Source organism: Eschrichtius robustus, chromosome 8 (genome assembly GCF_028021215.1).
Source record: "Eschrichtius robustus isolate mEscRob2 chromosome 8, mEscRob2.pri, whole genome shotgun sequence".
Classification (NCBI taxonomy): Eukaryota; Metazoa; Chordata; class Mammalia; order Artiodactyla; family Eschrichtiidae; genus Eschrichtius; species Eschrichtius robustus.
In genome coordinates, this window is record NC_090831.1 from 101373121 (window position 1) to 101391224 (window position 18104).

General features: G+C 37.9%; 1 protein-coding gene across 3 annotated transcripts in view; it reads left to right on the plus strand.

Annotated features, from left to right (window-relative positions):
- Positions 1-18104, plus strand: part of PTPRZ1 (protein tyrosine phosphatase receptor type Z1) — a 167933-nt gene that overhangs the window by 133775 nt on the left and 16054 nt on the right. For all 3 annotated transcript variants that reach the window (XM_068549373.1, XM_068549374.1, XM_068549372.1), the window contains exons 14-22: positions 2882-2973; positions 5956-6041; positions 8599-8619; positions 8788-8884; positions 11444-11526; positions 12859-12993; positions 13548-13682; positions 14507-14670; positions 16278-16413. In XM_068549373.1, the coding sequence (XP_068405474.1) occupies positions 2882-2973; positions 5956-6041; positions 8599-8619; positions 8788-8884; positions 11444-11526; positions 12859-12993; positions 13548-13682; positions 14507-14670; positions 16278-16413 (949 nt within the window). The remainder of the gene's footprint in view (positions 1-2881; positions 2974-5955; positions 6042-8598; positions 8620-8787; positions 8885-11443; positions 11527-12858; positions 12994-13547; positions 13683-14506; positions 14671-16277; positions 16414-18104) is intronic.

The window sequence follows — 18104 nt, forward strand, 5'->3', positions numbered from 1 at the left end:
GGTCATCCTTGGATTAATTAAGCATGCTTTTCAAAGCAGTCTTAAGGTGAGTGTGAATGGAGATTTGCGTTGGGTACAGTAGAAACAGAAACTGGAGTGCAAGAGTCTGCTTAGGAAATGAGAGGCTGTTTCACAAAGAAGAAACCACTGAGTTGTCTTTAAAAAGGAAGTGTTTGCATGGCACATTAGTGACTGAGGCATTTTGGTCAGAAGGAGAACCATGTTTAAAGCAGGGAGGAGAAATACTGAGTTAGAGCAGGAAAAGACATGTTCAATGATCTACAACATGTTTGTGTTATTGGATATAAACTTCAAGGGGAAAAGTCAAAAAAGGTTTGGACCACAGATAGGTAGGGTTTAGGTATTAAAAGATTTGGGGTACTATAATCTAAAAATCTGTAAGGCACAGACCGAGAGCCAATACGTCAAAGTAACAGGGAGATAGATTTGGGGCTCAATACAAAAAAAATATCAACAGTAGGAGGCATAACATTGGAACAGGAGGGTCTCCTCTTTGGGTACCATTTGGAGATACTTACAAGGGAATGAGTTTTGAGTTAGTACAAGAAATGTCTAGTAACTAAAGATGGTTCATAAAGAAGTAAGCTCCTTGTCACTGAAGGTATTCAAACTGGGTCTTTTTAATATGTCAGAGATGCTAGGGAAGGGACTCTTGTGTCAGCTGTGATATTGCACTAGGTCCCTTAAGGTGTTTTACAACTTTAAGATTCATTGAAAAATAAATAGAAACCCTTTCAACCGGCTTGTGTAACCATATTTTAGAGGAATCAAGGAGGTTTTAATTCAGTGATCTTAAAAGCAGGTGTATCAAATCCAGTGTTTTCGTATCAGTGTGTCAGAAAATACTGCATCTGTGGTTACACAGGTAAGCCACGCTTTCCCTGTAGTTCCTGCTCCAGTCTGGTGTCAATTCTGCTCAAATGTGGACTTTCAGTAGGACAGTTTCTTTATCATGAGACCTGTGACCTCATCTTTCCCATTTCTCATTAGTCTGCCATGCTCTTTCCACTTTCCAGGATATGAACCTCGCTCAGGGTCCCTTTGACCCCACATTGCAGTTGATTCTACCTCCACTCTTCTTCCTCCTACATCACCTCTTCTCTGTTGAAGACATTCCTGTGTTCTGTCAGTTATCTATGGTCTCACAAGCTTGATTATTAAAGGTTATACCATCACAGCAGAGGGCTAGTTTTTTGCTATGCATATCGTCACCTTTGAATTTTTTTTTTTTTTTTGGCTTGTGACATTATATAATTTTGTACTATTCATAATTATAGCAGTGAATTCACTGAGCAAATATTTCAGGGCACCTACAGCATGCCAGACATTATTCTTAGCACTGAGGACTAACAATGCCTTAAGACAAAGTACCTTGCCCTTTGGGGGCTTACATTCTGGTGAGGGAGGACCAACTAAAATTATGAAACATGAATAAACAAATATATAAATAAAGTATTTCAGATAGTGATAAGTGCCATAAAGCAAACAAAAGGGGGAAGAATAGTGACTTGGCTGGCAGGGCTGGTACTTTTAGCTCAGGTGGTCAGAGAAGGACTGTCAGAGGATGTGGCATTTTAGCCAATGCATAAATGATGGGAAAGAGGCAAGTGGCCAGAGGGGACATCCAGAACCAGGGCCCTGAGATGATCCTGGTAGGGTTTCTTAGAAGGAGAAAGAAAGGACCGGTGGGCTAGAGCCTAGTGGGTGCAGGAAGGAGTTATAGGAGGTGAAACTGCTGGGGTGCGAGGGGACCAGGTGGCAGAGGGTCTTACAGCCCTTGCTGAAATAATGGAATATCATTCTAATTCCAGTGGGAAGCCACTGAAGAATTCTATGCAGGAAAATGATTATTGAAAAAAATATCACAAATTGAAGTGTGTCATGTAAGAACAAATGTTATGTTAAAGCTCATTAGGATAAATATCCTGTTGCTTGGATCTTTTAAATGGAAAATGAGATGGCATTTTCACTCAAACAGATCTTTCCATTTAAACTTAACCACTCATGAGTAATGCTTCAAATAAATTAAATGACCCACATCAAAGAGTGTCATTAGCAGTATTAATTTTAAAAAATTTTAAATTAAGGATAGTTTGCATTAGTTTACAGCAGCAGTTGGTTCTTTGCTCTTCTCAATTGTTTGTAGTGAGAGATGTTACTCTTATTATCTGAATGAAAATAGATTCAGGTGACATTTTAGGTCATGGTTGTCATTGATTCCAAATATATTCATTCTCAAAACTCTCATCAAGGCTAGCATCTGTTGGCGAGAAAATCACCCGTTTTTGGTTATATGCTCACTATTTCCTCACTTCGTTTTGTTATTACTGCATTATCATACTTATAATATAAAGCTGCCTTCTTTTTTCATCAAAATGTTACCACAGTAGAATTTCATTTCTACATGGCCACAGCTTGCTGCCTTTTGCTAGCAGCTGAATATCCTCAGAACGGCATGGTCCCTTAAATATTGAGTGAAAATAGCTTTGGACAGGCTTTCTTGTCCACTCTGGTCCTGTCCAAGATGGCAGGACATCCTGGTATACGGCAACAGTGGAAGAGTAACTAGGGCATGGAGGTGTCCTACTCCTTGGCACCAACTGCCAAGTTCAAGTGTCATCTCTGCTTATACCATGTCTGATATCTGCTCACTCTTCTTCATCTGGTACAGGTAAAGCTGAGATAAATTTGGAGGCTATAAAATTCTCTAATAACTGTGTTTTGTAAAAGTAGGTGATAAGTAGATGATTTCCACTTATGTTTTAACTCTGGAGATTTCTGTCATAATCTTTAAGCATCTCGGAAGTTGTCTTGCTGACCATGCCAGCTAGTAGTATAAATTGCTTTCTCTTCTTTTCAGGAAATGTTTCCAGACTGCACACTTTTACTTAGAGGACAGTACATCCCCTCGAGTAATATCCACACCTCCAACACCTATCTTTCCAATTTCAGGTAATAGCTTAAAGTGTGACCCTGAGTAGCTGGTAGATGTTAAATGAAAAGCATGATGTTGGAAGGTTTTTCCTTATTGGAGTACTTTGCAAATGGCTGTAATGTAGATTAGTAAATGTTTGTGTTGCCCAAAATATTATGTATCAGGCATTCAGGTTTATAACTTGTTCTTGTTAATTCTGAACACTCTTGGGACTTCCCTGGTGGCGCAATGGTTAAGAATCCACCTGCCAATGCAGGGGACACGGGTTCGAGCCCTGGTCCAGGAAGATCCCACATGCCTCGGAGCAACTAAGCCTGTGCACCACAACTGCTGAGCCTGTGCTCTAGAGCCTGTGAGCCACAACTACTGAGCCCGCACGCCTAGAGCCCGTGCTCTGCAACAAGAGAAGCCACTGCAATGAGAAGCCCGCGCACCGCAATGAAGAGTAGCCCCCACTCGCCGCAACTAGAGAAAGCCCGTGCACAGCAACGAAGACCCAACGCAGCCAATAAATAAATTAATTAATTTTTTTTAAGTAATTAATTAAAAAAATGTTTTGAACAGTCTTAACCATACAGGTGATGTGGCAAAATAATTTATAGTTGTTCAGATGTTATATGTTAAAGAACATAAATATTTATAGCAATAAAATATCAGTAAGGAATAATGCTGACTTTCAGTCATTTGCATTCCTTCAATGGAAACCTAAACAACAAAAGTCAGACTAAATCATTGCAGTAAGGATGGACAGGACAAAAACCACAGAAATAAGGATAAAGCTTAGTTCCCTTCTGATTATCTGAGTGTATGTGTGAAAAGGTTTCTTAACTACATTACGGGAAAAAAAAGAAATTTTAAAGTGGTGAGGGTACAAGAAAAACATGAGCACAAAGAATGTGTGGTTGCCGGAAATACTTTAAGTAAAAATGTCAGTTGTATCCCTGGGAAAACATCAACTGTTTTAGCAGAACTTACCTAGTTAACAATATTCAAGAATTAACCAGGGTCATTTTAAGACCCTTACTGACCCTAGAGTTCACACTGTCACTAAGGTCACAGACACTTACTGAATTAACATTTTATAACATTTCAGAATGAAAAGTGGTAACAATAAAAAAAAAAAGTTTTCTAGAAATGTGCGAATTAAGGAAGCAGAACTGGAGGACAGAGGACGAGACAAGGACATGGAGAGTCACCAAACCAGGGAAAGCAAATGGAAACATTCCACTCTACATCTTTGTACAGAAGCCTCTTTTTAAATTGTCTGAGATGCCATATGTTATTGCTTGAGGCCCAAATTCTACATGAAGTTATCTTCTGAAGTCTCACGATTTAAAAAACAAAAAGAAGGGAAGCATTTTCCTTGTAATTTGCAACAGGCATAGGAATGAGAAGTGTTTTGCTCTTTTACCTCTTTTATCAACTCTATCAGTTCTGTGTCTTTAACCACCACTGTTTTGTTTTTCTAGTTTATATTAAAATTCTTTCTATTTCTTTTAGTACAGCACAATTTCTCATTAACATATTTCGAATTTTGAGACCAATTGATCTTGGTTATCTGTTGTGTTTAGTTCCCTTCACTTTCAGACATACCTCTTCTACATATCCTGTCAGTGTGGGTATGCAAATTAACTATACCATTATCCAAAGTCCAACACAGTTTATTATTAACAATAAATAAAATAATCCAAAATCAGGTTGTCCAGGAAATCCAGAATTCCCTGTTCTACTTTTTAGAAGAATGGTGATCAAGGGCATCTCCTCCTTTTACTTGCAGACCAATTCGTGAAAGAATTACCAAAAGACATGATGGCAAATGAGAAGTAGTCAGTTTGCTTGTGGAAAGAGGTTAGCTGTGCAGGATAATATCCGTGGTTTTGACGAAGCTTTACTAGGAGAACTAACGATTTAAATGTGACAAATTATTTCTGTTTTCTTGTCTAATTATAAAAGCTACTTCTAGGCAAGATCCTTCTGTAGGTGTGAAGGTGGAATTACACCTTTGTCTAGTGTTTCTTAAGGTTAACTCGCTAATTCAATTTTAGTATTCAGGTATACTCATCTAAAAGAGAACAGATGGATTCTAATTTTTTTTAAATCAACAAATTCTTGGTAACTGAAGCTTAAAAATATTAAATGGCCTAGATGCTGAACATCTGTTGATGTAAATAACTGGTTCTAGTGAAATGTGTTTGATGTTTCCTTGTCAGAGGAAGGAAATTGTGAAATTGCACACTGTGAACTAGTAATATGTTTAATCTAAGAAAGTCTTTCCAGGAAAAAAAAAGAAAAAAACAGAACCAGGTAAAATAATTTGGCCCCTTCACAATTAGTTAACAGATCCAATGACTTTGTCTACATAGCATATTTTCAAGTTAGAATTCTTGAAATTTTACAGATTAAAAGTCCCAAAGGTTTTTGACATTATCCTTAATGAATAGTCTGCATATAAATGTTTTCTATTGTTTATAGAAAGAAGGAAAAAAATGTTTTCAAATGTAAACATCTGACTATTTAACGGAGAGGCATTAAACTGTACAATTTTATAAAACTGAAATTGCACTATATATTATGTTTAGTCCAGGGTAAAATTGAAAATATATTATTTCTGCATTTTTTTCCCAGAATTTGCAGGCAACTCCCACTCATGTTAAAGAAAGTTATCCATAAAGAGATGCATTCCATTGATAAGAAGTGAGGCTGTGGTATTATTTATAACTTAACATTGAAAATTAAGTTTCTCTTTAGAGTATGAAAGGAAAAGAGGTTCCTGATCAAATCAGAATTCTAAAATGCAGGTTATGATTGAAAGTAAATACAGAGAAAATTGGTAATTGTTGCTGAATGTTTCTTTGAACATAGATTCAGTCAGGATTATAGGAATAGGTGAACTTTGAAGTTGTTTTAGAAGAAGGCTCTTTATAAATCTCTATAAATGAGAGGCACATTTATTTCTGTTGAATTATCCTTTCCAACCTGATTTTTTTTTATTCACTTAGATGATGTTGGAGCAATTCCAGTAAAGCACTTTCCAAAGCATGTTGCAGACTTACATGCAAGTAGTGGGTTTACTGAAGAATTTGAGGTATGATTTTAATATGTCTATTTTAAATAATATGGAAAATAGTAAATTTTTAAAATTCAGCAATAGGCTATTTCTTGACATTGAAACCATTTTCACTTCTAGCAAGATTATTAGTTCCATAATCAATTATGTGTTTAGGATATGTGTTATGGTTATCATACAATTTAGAAAATTGGTTTTCCATTTTAAAATTCAAGTTGTAATAGTGAAAAAACAAAAACATTGTTAATTCTCTCCCATAAAATCAGAGCGCTAGTATTCTTTTTTTAATCTGAATTAGTAACACTGATTCCTTTTAATTTCCTAAATTATATAAATTATAGTAAACTAGTAAATTTCATAATTTTCAGCCAAAGTACATACAAGCTCTTAATTGTAAGGATTACAACAGTGTAAATGCAGAAGCACTTATTATACAAGACATAATAAATATTATACAAGGTAAAACCCCATCTTCTGAAGAAAATATGCATTTCTAAAAAACATTTGAACTTCACAATCAGTGAAAATTTTTCTAGTATTATTCTGTAAAACACTCTTAGATGGTAGGGGCAGAGAAATTTACTGCAAATTTATCATGGCCCACTGAACTGTCAGTTAAGGAGCTTTTTCAAAATAGGGTGCCAGAAACCAACAGTTAACAATACTAACCACAAAACACAAAGTTACTCTTATTGAGCACTCCCTAATATGCCGATCATTGTACTAGATGCTTCTACATTCAACCTTCACCCAACTCTGGAAGTCATTTGTTTTTATTTCTATTCATATTGCTGATGAAATCAACTTCCACAGAAGTTAATTAGCAACTAATAAATAGCAGGGTTGGGATTCAAACCTAACACTCATGTCCTTTCCATTCTAGAAATCGAGGGATCCCCACCCCTTCCCCAGCCTCTCCCCTTCAGGAAGCATCACATTGCTTTTGCCTCCTCACCTCAGCCCCAAGTGCTCAGTTGACCTCCCTCTTTGAAGCCCTTTGAGGTCTGATCCTGATCAGAGGATATACCACCGTCCCTAATATACGCAGAAACTGCTCCCCACGAATCAGATCAACAAGAACGTATTTACGGAAGCAAAATGCCAGAGATCAGAAAGCTTTAAGAAACCAAAGGAAAGAGAAATGAAATATACGTTTTCACTAAATTAAAAACAGTAGGAATCAGCTAATTTAATCTTAAAAGAAGTCTAAGTCATAGCTACATTGAATAAGAAAGCAGTGTGAAGTGACTACTAAGTAAAGTGAAATAATATGAAGAATTATATTTTTAAAACATCAAATTATTTTTTCCTACCATAATAGAGGTTACTGGGTGGTGCAGTATTGACTTGTAGAAACTGTCAGGCATCCATCAAACAAAATCATAGTTGCAAAAGGGAGAAAATGCTAAGGGTGTGTCTAATCTTCCAGATGTTAAAAGCCATAAGGAAAAATAGACAGTTTATTGTAAAAGTTGCTGATAAGCATATATACAAAGGCAGATTCACAGTTTTCACAGCTATAAAATCATTTTGAATATTATTAAGCAGTTCATAATGATTAAATTAATAAAATAACCTCACATTGTTACTCAAAAAGTATTTTCTTAATTCCATTGCTTTTTAACTCACAGTCTGATTGAAGAAAACTTTTCATTAACTTAATAGTTAGCTGAATAACTAATAATGCTACACCTTTTCAGTGGTTCATATATTAAATTGTTTTTAAATCTAGAGTCAGAATGACTTGCTCCAGAAGAGGCCTTAAAAGCTTGTTTAGTGAAAGGCTGAGCCATTTTGCTGATGAATCAGATTTATATTTAAGTTATATACGTTCTCAAAAATTATAAAGCTTTCATGTTATTATCTTAATATGTACTAAATAATTGTAAATTCCAAACTAATATATTTAGATAGAAGACATCCCTGGGAAGGATTTTAATTCATTTTAAAAGAGAAATGGCAGAAGTAATTTTTCTCTACCCATTGAAGTTTTATTTTAATTAAAAAGAGGTCTACTAATTAAATATGTAGAAAGTAGTACTATCTAAATTTTGTTTCAAAAGACATAGTATATATGATAAAAAAAAATTTCAGGAGATTTCTAATGTTTTGACAGCTCTACAGACCACCTAATAGGAAACTGTTTACTCTTTAAAATTACTCAAAATAAACAAACAAAAAAAATGTACTACTAATTCAGTTTTCAATAGTTCTATCATGATCAAATACAATTATATTTGAATATTAGTAAATCTGACTAGTATGTTAAAATGTGTCATCAAGTATGTGGTTTTTCTCATCAGCATTTTTAAAATTCATCATACTATTATACCACTGTCCCCTTTTAAAAGTGTTATTTTTTTCCTTTTACATAATGTTAAGGTTCCAAACTGTTAGAAGTTTTGATTTGCATGCAACTGTTTGAAACATTCTGTTTTGTTAGTATTTGACAAATGTATTTATTGCATGATCATGGTTTTCCATTGTAAACCTAATATGAACACTTTCTTTTCTCATTTGTCGTGTGCTGTGGAATTTGATTTCTTTACTTTTTTGGCATTCATTCCCTCATTAGACACTGAAAGAGTTTTACCAGGTAAGGCATTATTTCACTGCATTTTCTTTTAGCCAAGAAATAGTTGTAACATGTAAAAAAAAATTTTTTGGATAGATTGTTTTGTTTGTTTTGTCTTCTGTAGTATATTTTAAGGCACTTTGAAGAAAGGATGTGTGTTAAAACGTTATGCGTACAATTTCTTTACAGGAGGTGCAGAGCTGTACTGTTGATTTAGGTATCACAGCAGACAGCTCCAATCACCCTGACAATAAGCACAAGAACCGATACATAAATATTGTTGCCTGTAAGTATATCCTTCACTCAACTCTGACTTGTTGTCATTGTCGTTGCGGTGCTTTTAGTTCAATGTCCTGAAGTCCTCTGACAGCAGACCTCGGTGTAGCTGTTTCAGGACCTTTGCATCAGGGGATGAGACTTGCGTTAGATAATACGGAGTGTATTACCACTCCAGTTTAAATACATTCTGCAATTACTTGCGTTAGATAATACGGAGTGTATTACCACTCCAGTTTAAATACATTCTGCAATTAATGACATCTGTTTCTTTTTTTTTTTTTTTTTTTTTAATTTATTTTATTTATTTATTTATTTATTGGCTGTGTTGGGTCTTCGTTTCTGTGCGAGGGCTTTCTCTAGCTGCGGCAAGCGGGGCCCACTCTTCATCGCGGTGCGCGGGCCTCTCACTGTCGCGGCCTCTCTTGTTGCGGAGCACAGGCTCCAGATGCGCAGGCTCAGTAGTTGTGGCTCACGGGCCTAGTCGCTCTGCGGCATGTGGAATCTTCCCAGACCAGGGCTCGAACCCGTGTCCCCTGCATTAGCAGGCAGATTCTCAACCACTGCGCCACCAGGGAAGCCCTAAACTCATATTTTAATCCAGTCCTTTCTTCAGACCCCATGGCCTGTAAATCTGTTCTTATGGTTTTCTGTCATTATTTATATTCCACAGTCCTATTTTCACTTGAGATCCCCCTACTTGATGTGAATTTACTAATGAAATGGGATTTTCTTTAGACTCTATTTTTTCCTTCTACCCTTTTCCCTCCTCTCTTGCCATTCTCCCCTGGGGTCTGATAAAGGGTTAATTGGATTCATTCTTTTTATTTCTTCTCTCCCTTTACTACCTTAGCTGACCTCTCTTTTTCTCCTCCATGAGCAGCTTTCTGGCTCTTTTCTTTAGGACAAGTTTACCTATTTTTTTGGTATGAAATTAGCATGTTTCTTCCGTCTTATTGCAGCACCTCTCATTTACATCTGTTCCCTTTTATTTTCCTTTATAGCCCCCTCCATTTCTTGAAATTCATCTTCATTCTTCCCCAAAACTTCAACTTATATCCTTTCTTATATATTCAGTGGGCCTTCCTAGATTCATGTGAACATGGTATTACCAGCTTGGTTATTTAAATTCTGGTTCCATTCTAGTTTCTGGAATGGGAATTTTTACGATCACAGTTCTAAGTAGTTTGCATGGATGCTGTCTTTTTTTCCCACAAGGTCTACACCAGTCTTTCCATTTTGATAGAAAGTTCTGCTTCATGTTTGTCTTTCTCAACAGAAGCAGCTATCCTGCTGCACATAAAAACTCAGTTGCTTCTTGGACAGGGTGAAGTGGTTGCTAGACCATTCTCTCTACAAGCTAAATAGAAAATACCCACCAGCTAATTAAGAAGCAGATAGAGGTTAACATTTGTTGAACACCTACTATGTGCCTGGCACTGTGAATTCGTCATTTCATTCCATCCCTGAAATAACCTGGCAAGATAGAGGTAATGACAGTCCTACTTTGAGATGAAGAAAAGCAACCCAGAAAACTTACCCAGTAATACCCTTCTGAAAATCCGAAAACCAAAATGCAAAAGTAGCCTGGCATCCAAACCCATCTTTCCATGGCCACACGTCTATTTCTGCCTACATTTCCTGCATCTTTGCGAGCTGCTGATGTCACCAAAGTATTATTATCCCAGAACGTCTCTTTAACTTGTCATAGTTTGGTCTGTATTCATTTCTTCATCCTTGAAAAAACAATAGTCTGCCCAGTGAAATCACCAAGTGTCCTTCTAGTGACACTTTCGTTATTATGCAGTTCCTCCAGATATAGTTTCTCTGTAGAACTGAATTTAATCCCAAATGCCTCATTTCAACACTTTTAATTATGACCGTGCACCATGTATAAGTTACCACGGTTTTCATCCCCTCTTCACTGACAGTACAGGATCCTTGTCCTCCGTTCTGGGGCAGTTGTTGCCCTGCCTCCCTTTGCAATAGTTCCTCTTTGAGGTCTTCCCTTGAAAGAGCTGTTTGCTCTAACCATTCACGGAAACTTTCTAGACCCCTTCTGCTTCCTTCTCTACTTCTTCTTCTGCCATCAACCTCCTGTTCAGAACATGCATGCTGCCATCCTTCCTGAGCTTTCCGACACCCCCGTCACTCTTCTCTCCCCTTCACTGGCTCTGCGGTGTTCACAGCCCCAGTATCCGCCTTTAGAAACCCATCTAAGATGCCAACTTCAGGATTCAACCTCTATGAAAAGGTTTATTTTCATCCCAAACCAATACAGTTTCTGTCTTCGTGTCCCTCTAGGACTCTGCACCTCTCTCTTGACACCGGAACATTCCTCTCTGTGTATATGTCCATTCTCACCTTGCACATTGGAAGCCTTGAAAGAGGATTTTGTTGTATTTATCTTTGTTTTTGTCATCTCTGTATCCTCCAAAAGCTGACTAAAGTCAATGATGTTTGCACTGATTTTAATTGTATTTGATAAATTATTATGTAAATATAAATGAACTTTATGCTGAAAAGCAGTTCATGCTATAGTGAAATATTTTCTTTTTTTTAATTACAGATGATCATAGTAGGGTTAAGCTTGCACAACTTGCTGAAAAGGATGGCAAACTGACTGATTACATCAATGCCAATTATGTTGATGTAAGCATGTTTCAACTGAAATTTTATGAAAATTATGTTAAACTATGAATTTATTATACCATGGTATTGTACATAGAATAGTAATAAGTATTACATGAAAGATAATAAAAAATACAAATTAGTAGTAAGAGATCCCGTAGCTAAAGGTTTTCAGATTGAATGGCATTCAAGCTATTGTACTTGGTTTATCTCCTGGGTGAGAGAGGGAATTCAGGCTGAGAAATTACATTCAAGGTAGGATGTATATATTCTGATAGTTCTATAGCTCCTTAAATAAGAGGGGTAGGATCAGCGCTTATTTGGAATGTCCCATAGCTCCTAGCACATTACTATGTAGATAGCAGCTGATAGATAAACTTTGACTGAAAAATTCTCAGGGTAGTACTGGCTAAAAGGCAAACACATGATTTCTAAACCAGTTACCAGGCTTTATAACCTTGGGCCCTTCACAGGATACCCAGCTTTGTGAAACTTACTGGAGATCTCCAGGGACTGTAGACCACTGACTAACTTACTGGTTTTCTTCCTGTGGTCAGTTGAATGCCAATGGAACTCAGTTATTTTCCTGACACTGACCTTGCAGTCTAGCTGCCTTCAGGTTTATGCTGTTTGGAACAGTTAATTCAAAGAAGTGAGTACCAAATATAAGTATACCGTAGGTTTGTTGTAGGCAACCACTTCAGGCTTCCATAGCAGGAAGTGTGTATGTCAGATTGAATATGAGCTTTGGAGTTAGAACTGGTTTTGAATCCCAGCTCTGCCATTGGCTAACTGTGGAAGCTCGGAAAGCCACTTAACTCCTCTGAACTTCAGTTTCCTATCTCCAAATCAGGGATGATGCTTCCATTTTGCATATAAATTAAGGGTTAAGGTTAATGTTTGTAAACTATCTTGGCCAACGGTGGGTAATAAGTGAAGGATAGCTATTAATGATTAGCATTGCTCAGTGCCACCAAGGAGAGGGTAAGGAGGAAACACCAAAGGTTTCCTGACTACTATAGACAACTGAGCCCTAATGCGTCAAACATATTTCAAAGCAGCACAATTAAGCACCAGATGTTAAGCACAGTAAACAGACTTGGATTAAATGCACTTAGACTAGAGGTGCAGAGAATAGTGGTTGTGTCAGTGCAAAAAGAACTCTTTTTTTTACAAAAATTAGAACTAAAGAAGAGTTGCTGTCTTTGCTAGTACTAGTAAGTTTCTCTAGCTTTGGAAGTTTTTTTTTTATGGTTTTCTTTTATAGCAAAAATCTCCTGATCTTAGGAACTGAACAGCTAAAAATGGCATACAAATTTGTTAGTAAGAAACATTTGTCATTTGTTTCTTCAGGGCTACAACAGACCAAAAGCTTACATTGCTGCCCAAGGCCCACTGAAATCTACAGCTGAAGATTTCTGGAGAATGATATGGGAGCATAATGTGGAAGTTATTGTCATGATAACAAACCTTGTGGAGAAAGGAAGGGTATGAAGGTCATCTATTATGCCATCCCCGAGATAGTGATTAGAAATGCTTTAAGTTGCTTTTGATAGAGTCAGCATTAGGAAGCAGCAAAAGTCAGGGAAGCTAATCAGGATTCCTTTCAAGTAAGTATGACAGCTAAAGGCAAACTGCTAAAGGTCAAAAAGTTTCACTGTAACTCAAGCTACCTGCTATTTAAATGCATTCTTCATTCCGTAAGAAAAAGCAAATGAGGTTCATTGAAAAGCGATGCAGAGTGAAGTAGATTTTAACTCATGGGAGCTGGATTCTAGTCCTGGCTTTATAGCAACTCAGTACATCTGGCCTCACTTTCCTCATCTGAAAGGGGGGAGTTTGCATCTGGTCATCTCAAGTCTCTTTCAGCCCTGTAATTCTCTCTCTGCTCTCCTCTACAACAAATCTGCAATCACTGAGAACGGAAAGAACATGTTTAGAAGAATGAGGGAGTCACGGTATCAAATCTTTACTGATTTCAGGGATGACTTACACTAAGCATTTGAAATATGAAAAGAGCATCTTGACTTTCTCTTTTGCAGAGAAAATGTGACCAGTACTGGCCTGCTGATGGGAATGAAGAGTATGGGAACTTTCTGGTCACTCAAAAGAGTGTTCAGATGCTTGCATATTACACTGTGAGGACTTTTACTCTAAGAAACACAAAGATCAAAAAGGTGAGCCCACAAATGATGGCTATCATCAATTGAGTAATACATCTCGATCCTTTTTTAAGAAAACAGGTGGTATAACCGAAACAGGGTAAAAATACAAATAATTAAAGGCATTAAGAGTTCTTATCACAGCTACACCTCAATCCCAAAAGTTTCTTCCAAGTCTCTTAATGCCAGATGTGGCTTTAGCACCACATTGGTCATGGTGCCAATGGTTGCAGTGATACAGGAACAAAAGTTCCTGCCCCATGTGATAACTGCACATCCAACTGAAAATAGTGGAGACTGAAAAAGGGGAGGAAAAGAAAAAGAGCAAGTTATAAGTCAGGGTTCCTTAGAAAAACATATATCTGTATGTAGATATATATGTATGTGTGTGTGTATATAGATATATTTTTTTTTTTTTAAAGAGAGAGAGAGGGTGTTTTAAGAATTGACTCCAGGCTGGAAATTCAGGCAAGATTTCTACGTTGCAGTCTTTAGGAGAATACCTTCCTCTTCAGGAAACCTCAGTCTTCTCTCTTAAGGCCTTCAACTGACATTATGGAGGATAATCCAGCTTACTGGAAGTCTTACTGACTTAAATGTCAATCACATCTAAAAAATACCTTGACAGTAACATCTGGTGTGACAGGTGTTTGACCAAACTACTGGCCACCCTAGCCTAGCCAAGTTGACACATAAAATTAACCATCACAAATGACAGTGTACTTTTTTAGCTTCGTTATGAACCACCAACATCAAGCTATGAATCCAGAGATGATGTTTAAGGACCCCGTGTGTGCATGTTCCTATACTTAGCTGATTAGCTGTCTGGTCTCTTCCAGGGTTCCCAGAAAGGAAGACCCAGTGGGCGCGTGGTCACCCAGTACCACTACACTCAGTGGCCTGACATGGGAGTGCCAGAGTACTCGCTGCCCGTACTGACCTTTGTGAGAAAGGCGTCCCGTGCCAAGCGCCACGCAGTAGGGCCTGTTGTTGTCCATTGCAGGTGAGTCTCAGCGCCGGGTTTCCACACCCATAGAATTGCTTATGCTAACAAAGAGGGAATCAGTGGAACAAAGGCTTTGCCAAAGTGGGAATGATTTCACAAGCTGAGGGGCATGAAACGTTGGTTACTGGGAAGTGAGTATGCCAGACTCAGAATTGGATTGCTGAATATTCCAAAGCACCAGGTATTTCTATGATGTATAATATTCTGTTTGATTGGTTAATTGGATTTCAGCTTATTAACTGCGTGAAGCAGGCAGAACAACGTTTTGTCATTAAACAAGCATTTATTACAACATAATGTCGTGGGATAAAAATGCTTAAGACACAACCCCTGTTCCTAGGAGTTAATAGTCTATTGTAGACTTAATACGCCAGGTTTACTTTAGAAAAACCAAAGTGCACAAAGTATGGGGAATTTTGCAAAATATTTTAAGTTGTTTTTAAACAGTTTGGGGTCAAAACCCCGTTCTCATTTTCCTGAGTTCTGTCTAATATATCCTATTGAACGTGTAATCAATTCATCGTTGCCCAGGTACTTTAATTTCCAAGACTGGGTGAGTGAATAGAAATAATGATGTTTCAGAGAAAAAGAAAAATGTGTTAGAGGCTTTAATTTAATATTTTTCAGTTAAAACAAAAATAGCAGTTACTGTTTACTGCGTGCTGACTTCTGTGCCAAGCTTTATGACCACAAAAGTCAAATTCATTTCTATGTGGAGTATTTTTGTCAAAGCAGCGTCTGTGTTTTTACAGAAAAAACTGTTTTCCTTTGATATGCAGAGTATCTCACACATTCTAATTACCTATCTCAGGAGTTATCCTCAAAGTTTGAGAGACCTATCTTGAGTTTTTTATCTGTGAGCCTGACGATAAGCTGAGGGAAACAGGAAGATGCAGGAAAAATAGCTGTGAAGGTCAGGGATTGTTTCCTAGCGAATGGAAAAGGCCCAGAGCCTTGTGCAGAGCGGGTGCTAATTCTTCACTGTAGTACTTCCTACTCGTCAGAGCATTTGAAAAGAATCCCTGTCTCTGAATTCTGTCCCTCCAGTAGAGGCTTTGAAGAAGTCGTTAGATAATGGCCCTTTAGAAATGACTGAAGTTATTCTTTATTCCTCACCATCTCACTGAAATGACATTTTCAGCTGAAAGCCTTCGCAAACTCTTTTTTTCCATTAACGCGGAAACCTTTACAAACATGTTTACCTGACGATACAGACCCAGAGACCTTGTCTTTTCAGAGTCTGGTGAGGCCGATGCTTTCATTCTTCTCAAATTAAATGTCTATTTGCTATACTCTGATACATAATATTTCCACTGTATAACGTATAACGAATAATAACTGTAATTGAAAATAAAAAATCTCCAACAGGAATAATCAGATTGCTTTGGAGTTTGACCTGTAAGCAAGAAAGAAAAAAGAAAACTTTGTTATTTGAAGCATTATGCTTAACTCCTAAGCTGCTTACTGTCTTGGACTGCTGAATTACTTACTAAGTGGCTCATTTGCTTGGAGAAGGATATTAGTTTACAAGACAGCCAGGAGTGACCAATCGTCAAATGTATTTTATGTTGACACTGAAGTCTCTTTCTCTGTGTGCTCTTCAGTGCTGGCGTTGGAAGAACAGGCACATATATCGTGCTAGACAGTATGCTGCAGCAAATTCAACACGAAGGAACCGTCAACATATTCGGCTTTTTAAAACACATTCGTTCACAAAGAAACTACTTGGTGCAAACCGAGGTATGATAAAAAGGATAATTTCCTTTATCTAAGGGTTGGAAATGTCCCTAAAATGCTGGATAGACCAGAGTTTGTATTACCAGGTGTATTATTAACGCACTACCAGGTGCGTTAGTCCCATGGGGCTCCCTGTAATAAAGTGCTACAAACCGGGTGGCTTAAAACAACAGAAACGGGCTTCCCTGGTGGCGCAGTGGTTGAGAGTCTGCCTGCCAATGCAGGGGACACGGGTTCGAGCCCTGGTCTGGGAAGATCCCACATGCCGCGGAGCAACTGGGCCCGTGAGCCACAATTACTGAGCCTGCGCATCTGGAGTCCGTGCTCCGCAACAAGAGAGGCCGCGATAGTGAGAGGCCCGCGCACCGCAATGAAGAGTGGCCCCCGCTCACCGCAACTAGAGAAAGCCCTCGCACAGAAACGAAGACCCAACACAGCCAAAATAAATAAATTAATTAATTAATTAAAAAAAAAAAAGCATCTATCTTAAAAAAAAAAACAAAAAAAACCCAGAAACGTGTTGTCCCCTACTTCTGGAGGATAGAAGTCCAAAATCAAGGGGTAGGCAAGGCCATGCTCCCTCCGAATCCTCTAGGGCAGGATCCTTCCCTGTCTCTTGAAGCTTCTGTTAGCCTCATATTTCCCTGGATTTGGCAGCCTAACTGCCTCCTTCTTCACACACCTGTCTTCCCTCTGTGTCCGTGTCTGTGTCCAAACTTCCCTCTTCTTATAAGGACACCAGTCCCTACCTCATCTTAACTAACTACATCTGCATCTACTCTATTTACAAATAAGGTCACATTCTGAGGTACTGCAAGGTTAGGGTTTCAGCATATCTTCTGCGGGGGCGGGAGGCGTGCACAATTCAAACTATAACACCAGGTACTTGCACATAAGTCATGGATGGACCAGCTAAATTTTGTCTATTTTATGACCAAGTGGGGAATGTCTTTAAAATGACGCTGGCCACAGGCAAGATTCAGAAAAAGAGTAAGTAGATCAGTCAACCCTCATCTCCTCTTGCAGAATCCTCAAGCTTTTCCTGCATGTAATGAATGAATGGATTCATTCTCATATTTAAATAGTATGAATTATGCTCAAATTATTCCCTTTTTTAAGCCCAGATCATTTACCCATATATGACACGGGACAAACTCTGCATACCTGTATTTTATTTTCACTATTTCTAAATAAAAATGGATTTAAATTGAAAACTATGTATGGCAGCTTGAAAGCAATAAGAAACATATGACTGAGGGGGCTTCCACACCAAACCAACCAAACTTCATTCCGTCAAGGAAATGACATTCTAGTCAGATAAGACGAGGGAAGAGTCCCATACATGAAATAGAAGATAACTATTAAAAACTGTATAGATAATTGTGCTAAGTTATATATGACCGGCTAAAAGGAGAATTAGAATGGGCAGGAGGGGAAGACCCATCAGAAGTAGAGAAGCCAGTGCAAAATGTGGAAGAGGGTCTCAGGTTTGAAGGATGAGCAGAGAGGGCATTGCTTTGCCTCCCCAAATCTTCCAGTGATCTCCTTCCCTAAACGCCAATGCACAAGAAATAAAGAGGTGAGGGATGGAAAGAGTTGTATTGTTTCTGGATGACCACCTTTTCCTCCATCTGACTTCCTGCCAGGACTGGTAAGCAATCTCTGTGGGTCCTCCCTTCCATTTTGTAAAACGC